Source organism: Pinus tabuliformis, chromosome 9 (assembly GCF_031772625.1).
Source record: "Pinus tabuliformis cultivar Carrire ecotype Pingquan chromosome 9, CPIR1, whole genome shotgun sequence".
Lineage (NCBI taxonomy): Eukaryota > Viridiplantae > Streptophyta > Pinopsida > Pinales > Pinaceae > Pinus > Pinus tabuliformis.
In genome coordinates, this window is record NC_142307.1 from 79,457,048 (window position 1) to 79,463,014 (window position 5,967).

At 39.0% G+C, this 5,967-nt stretch overlaps 1 protein-coding gene across 4 annotated transcripts; it reads right to left on the reverse strand.

The window, feature by feature from the left end:
- Nucleotides 1–2,039: 2,039 nt before the first annotated feature.
- On the reverse strand, nucleotides 2,040–5,492 carry LOC149147198 (pentatricopeptide repeat-containing protein At2g13600-like). Of its 4 annotated transcripts, none has more exons than XR_016262560.1 (2): nucleotides 2,380–5,492; nucleotides 2,040–2,250 (listed from the first exon to the last, which is right to left on the reverse strand). XR_016262560.1 is itself a non-coding variant. In XM_089439620.1 (2 exons), the coding sequence occupies exon 1, from the start codon at nucleotides 5,084–5,086 to the stop codon at nucleotides 2,477–2,479; it is 2,610 nt and encodes an 869-aa protein (XP_089295746.1). In that variant the 5' UTR covers nucleotides 5,087–5,492; the 3' UTR covers nucleotides 2,040–2,250; nucleotides 2,438–2,476. The 4 variants fall into 4 exon arrangements, 2 of the variants coding, with proteins under 2 accessions (XP_089295746.1, XP_089295745.1); XR_016262559.1 differs by having other exon boundaries at nucleotides 2,040–2,275; XM_089439620.1 differs by having other exon boundaries at nucleotides 2,438–5,492.
- Nucleotides 5,493–5,967: the final 475 nt, after the last annotated feature.

Consider the following 5,967-nt stretch of genomic DNA (forward strand, 5'->3'; position numbering starts at 1 on the left):
TAGAGTGCTAACACCATGAATCGTTTCTCACATCAGAAACTCAAATATGGTCTCCCATAGCTCTTCCAAAGACTCCAATGACCCCCGAATCTCTAGCGTTGCTTAACATCTATCAAATCAAACATAGGAGCAACAATATTGGAGCAAGCTCTTGATGGAGACTCTTGCTATCCAAGAGAAAAAATAAAATGAAGGTCATTAAGCCAAAAGATTCATTCTATAGCCTAGTACGATGAAGATGTGTAAATATGTTTGTGATCAACTTAGAGTTGACATGTGTCGCTTTAATATATATATATATATATATATATATATATATATATATATTTAAAAAAATGTCAAATATATTAGAAAAACAAAAATGAATGTGTTAGGTTTGTTTAAATAAAAGTATTATAAAACATCAATAATCTCACTCTTTCAGTGGTCATAATAAATGGAAGTTGTAAAAATATTTCACTCTCATCTCAACCATAGAATATTTCGATGTCCATGTGATATAACATAACCTTATATCAACTTTATAGAGAAATAAAGTAGTTAAAAAAATAAAAATAAAAACTATACATACATTATATAAAGCAATTGAAAAAAAACATTCTTTTGCAATTAAAACATTTTAGGCAGTGTAGCAGTTTTATGCCCAACTAAATTTCGAAGAGGTTGAATCTATTTTATACATTAAAAAATGCAACTTGAAAAATGAAAAAGTACACGTGTTATATATATATATATATATATATATATATATATATATATATATATCAAGCTTCCGGAGGGATCAAATTTGTTGAGGTGTAAACATTTTATTCAAGAATTTCACTCTAAAAGAGGTTTGCACTTCAAGAGATTTAATCTCTCTTGGCTCTTGCTAGATCCATGGTTAAGATGGATCTATACTAGTGTTATCCAATGAAAACAATACTTGGGGTTTCAAGACAATATGATGCAAAATATGATGGCCATAGTCCGACAACCCATCACCACACAAACACAAGACTACAACAACCCAATATTCCCTAGGGCGTCCCCATTGCCTAACAATCTTTCCGGTTGGAGACCATGAATTCAATCCTAAATTTTGACAAAGTCATGAATGGGGATAGACTTCCAGCTTTGCACTCTAGAAGCTTACTTCAACAGTGAGTCTGCTCCCACAAGCATACAAATATCCTTGTCACTGAGATACACAAGGAGTAGGCCTTCACGTGGTGGGAAACACACATCCAATGCCTGGTAACCACCAACTAATTTTGATCGACCCCTATGATGATTTCATAGTTGTCATTGGCAAGTGGTTATACCCATTAGGGTACTAGTTGTCATTGGCAAGTGGTTATACCCATTAGGGTACAAGACTACAATGTTCGCTCAATGGTTGCAACTCCAACAAAGTGCATGACAAATCATCCAACAAGTCATCGAGGAACTTAACAAACTCTCCGTCAAACATAAGGTCGTGATCTTTAAGGCACACATGAGAACATACACTAATTCATCGGATCACACCTTTCAACTAGCTTCCAAGATTGAAAGTAAATTGCTTTGGGCTAGTCAGTGTGCCTATGATATGCCAATGTACTGAAAATAGTGATCAAATGCAATAAAATAAAGAAGAGAATATTTCCAGAAGAAGATATCTGCCTTTTTTGGTATTAATTTAAATTAAATAGAAAATACAAGATGATCAAGGCCGAGCATGTCAACAGGTTAAACAACTTTATTGAATAATATCACCTGATACTACTAGAAACTACCTAATACTTGATATTTAATTGTTGATTATGTCAACCTCCTTCTCCAAGGCTCTCTTGAACACATGAATTCCTCCCTGTTTAGATGTCCCACTTTCTACTGCAGATTTGGAAAGCTGTTGACAAGCATGTCTGATAATATCCATTTGGCCCAGGGGAAGTTAATTAACTGCTTATGACAATTAAACAACACCACAAGAAGATGAGTTGCACTGGCTAGGAACTAACTAGGTCTGATTACTCTTAGCATTCATGTTTGATGAGCCCAAACAGGCCACCTGGTCATTTTGACTTTCACCAAAAAGATTTTTCATTGTTATGTTGAGTTCTATTCCTTTCGGGGTGGTGTATCTAAGCTAATCCAAGAAATTACATCCTCCACTGAAAAATGGCTACAAGTCAAAATGAACATAAGTACTTCACCAAAGACCTTGGTTTGGTATTTCGGTGTGGACGTAAAAACCTTCGAGTTCCATTCCTTCGCGGAGCAGCATCCCTGTGCCAATATAGGAAATTATAGTCTCCAAGGAAAAATGTTACAAGTCAAAATGAATGTAAATGTCAAAATACCTAGCGAAAACCCTGGCCTGCTATTTTTAATGTGGACTCTAGAGTCTATACTTACATGCAAGAAGTTTTTAATTCACGTGGTGCAAACTGCAAACCTTGAAGTATATACATACTCTGTTGTTTTCATGTGCCCAAATAATCATTTTCATTGTTCATGAATTTTCTGCACTTGTGGCTGTGGTTTTTTCTCCCACAACGAATGCATAAATCCGTTTATCGATCTCAATCCAACTGCATCCAGGTTTTTTTTTAACCCCCCTGTCTTTCATCATTTTCCGTACCTTTGAAATGTCATTCCACCTACCAACTGTCGCATACATGTTTGAGAGCAGCACATAAGGTGCGGCATTTTTGGGGTCCAACTCAAACAGATGTTTTGCTACACGTTCTCCTAGCTCTATATTGGCATGAATCCTGCAGGCACCAAGCAGACACCCCCAGACAGCAGCATCAGGTTTTAATGGCATGTCATTGATAAAGTCACGTGCCTTATAAAGTTGCCCAGCACGTCCGAGAAGGTCAACCATGCAGCCATAGTGCTCCATTGTAGGTGCGATGCCATAAGAACTCATGCTATCAAAGCACTCCCAACCTTTATCCACTAGTCCTGCATGGCAGCACGCAGATAAAACACCAATGAAGGTGACATGATCTGGTTTTGTGCCAAATTGTTGCATTTTTTCAAAGAGTTGGAGGGCCTCGTGACTACATCCATGCATGGCATATCCTAAAATCATTGCACTCCATGAAACCACATCTCGTTGCTGCATCTTGTCAAACATATTCCGCGCATTCTCTATACTCCCACATTTTGCATACATGTCTACAAGTGCACTGCCCACAAATACATCAGACTGAAATCCACTTCTAATTACAACTTCATGGACTTCCTTGCCCTGTTCTAGAGCTGCCAGGTTTGCACATATCGGAATAACAATGGCAAAGGTTTCCAGTTTTGGCTTCACACCAGAAAATTGCATTTCTCGAAAAAGCTTCAAGCCTTCATCACTACACCCATTGTGCTCATACGCTGCAATCATCTCTGTCCAAGAGACAACATCTCGTTCAGGCATTTCCTCAAAGAGCTTTAAAGCTTTATTAACATACCCATTTTGGGAATAGCCAGAAATCATTGTATTCCATGAAACTGAGTTTCGTTCAGGCATTTCTTGAAAGATCTTCTGTGCCTCCTCAAGATTCCTATTCTCTATATTAACTGCAATCATTGTATTCCATGAGATCAAATTTCGTTCAGGCATTTCTTTAAAGAGTTTCATGATCTCGTGGACGCATCCATTCTGCGCATATGCTGCAATCATCAAATTCCATGAGGCCGTGTCTCGTTTGGGCATTTTCTGGAAGAGCTTCAAAGCCTCACCAGTTTGTCCAATCTGTGCATATCCCGCAATCATCGTATTCCATGAGATCACATCTTGCCGAGGCATTTTCTGAAATAGCTTCATGGCCTCGTGAATATGCCCATTCTGTGTATACCCTGCTATCATAACATTCCATGTAACCACATCTCGTTCAGGCGCCGCCTCAAACAGCTTCAGGGCCTTTTCAACATACCCATTCTGCACATACCCGGCAATGATGGTATTCCATGAGATTATATCTCTGTCAGGCATTCTCTGAAACATCTCCAGTGCCTCATCCAGATACCCATGCTGAGCATATCCTGCAATCACAGCATTCCATGACACCACGTTTTGTTCTGGCATTTCCCAAAACAGCTTCAAGGCTTCATTGGCACGCCCATTCTGCATATATCCCGCAATCATTGCAGTCCATGAGATCGCATTCCGTTGAGGCATTTTATCAAATATATTGTGTGCATCCTCCATATTCCCACATTTCCCATACATATCCACCAGAGCATTCGCAACAATGACATTACCCTCAAATCCACATTTAATTATTGCTCCATGGACCTCTCTCAGAACTCTATAGTTCGCACAGGCTGAGATGACACTAGCAAAGCTAAAATGATCAAGATCAATACCCATTCTTCGCATTTCATGGAACAATTGCAAGGCCTCATCAGAGTACCCATTCTGCGCATAACACGCAACCATAGTATTCCAGGAGACAACATCTCGTTCAGACATTCTGTCAAACACATGGCGCGCATCCTTTACATTCCCTATTTTTGCGTACCTGTTAACCAAAACAGCCCCTACAAAAACATCTGACTCAAACCCACACCTGATTATCTCATCATGAACATCCTTCACAGCTGCCACATCAACACATGCCGGCAGAACCCCGGCGAACGTGAACTGATTGGGTTGGATTCCCGTTTGCTGCATTTCGTAAAACAGTTTCGTCGCCACCTCCGCATAGCCCTGCCTAGCATAACCTGCAATGATCACAGTCCATGAGGCCACATCTCGTTGAGGCATTTTATCAAACGCATTGCCTGCACTCTCCATACATCCACACTTTGCATACATGCTTATAATTTTATTGCTTATCGCCATGTTTTGGCATTCAAATCCCGCTTGAATGATGTGAGCATGGACCAGTTTTCCTTCTAGAAGGGATCTGTTATTGATACAGGCCTGCAATAGAGAAGCGTACTCGGAGGATTCCAGACACCGTTTCATAATGCGCTCGTAAAGAGTTTTTATAGGATTCCTGTTGGCATTTGTTTCAGCTTTCGTAGACTTGGATACAAAGGATTGAAGCTGAATAATTGGAAATAGAAAAGCAGTTTTCTTTTTTTTCTTCTGAGTCCGTAATGAAAAAGCCACTGCCATTGCTGCTGTGAGATTGGAAACAATGGTATGGATAAATTATGTTCCAAAATGGTATCAGCCATAGTGATTGCTCTTCTCTACACTATAAACATGGAATTTGATCGTACCTTCAGCATCCAGAAGATGGCGCAAGTGCCATATATGCGTTTTTCCATACGAAGTGGACTACTTAACGCTGCTAAGTGGACTACTTAACGCTGCTAAGTGGACTATTTAACCAGGCCATACAGCTCTTGCCTCGATTTGTTCCTGAACTTTAAAGTTTGGCCGTTGTATGAAATAATTTCGGATCCTTTATAATAATGACAGCGAATTTTGGTCATTGAATTGTGAAATCCTCCAAATGAACAAGAATTCAACCTAGAGTAGAAAGTTTATCAAATTTTAGGCAACCTTAGGAACCTTATATGGTGCAAGCTTAAAAGAACTCCTTTGTGTTTCATTGCTCACAAGGGTGCAACAAAAGGAAATTAGAACCCGGTATTTTGGATAATGAGTGTGTGTGATGTTGATGAATGATGTGGTAATTGGTATGGTTTTGTTGTAGTGAATTTTTATTGTGCGTAGAATAGAGTATTTGTTGGAGAATTGAGATCTTTTGTATGGATAAGTTGTTTTCGCAGTGACACGGTGCAAAGAAAGCTAGTATCATGTTTTATAACAATTATCTTAATTGTTGGACTATAAACGCTGCTCTTATTATGCAATATCAAATAAACCGTGTTTTCAATTCGCATGACATGTATTTGCGGGGCATTGTTTGGTCAATGATGCAAGAATTGATGCGGTTGCAGGGTTTTGCATGGTGGGAGGCTGAACAAATCTTCAATTAGTATTATTAAAGAGTATGTGTGGGAGCACTGGGGCTCTTTTGCATATAC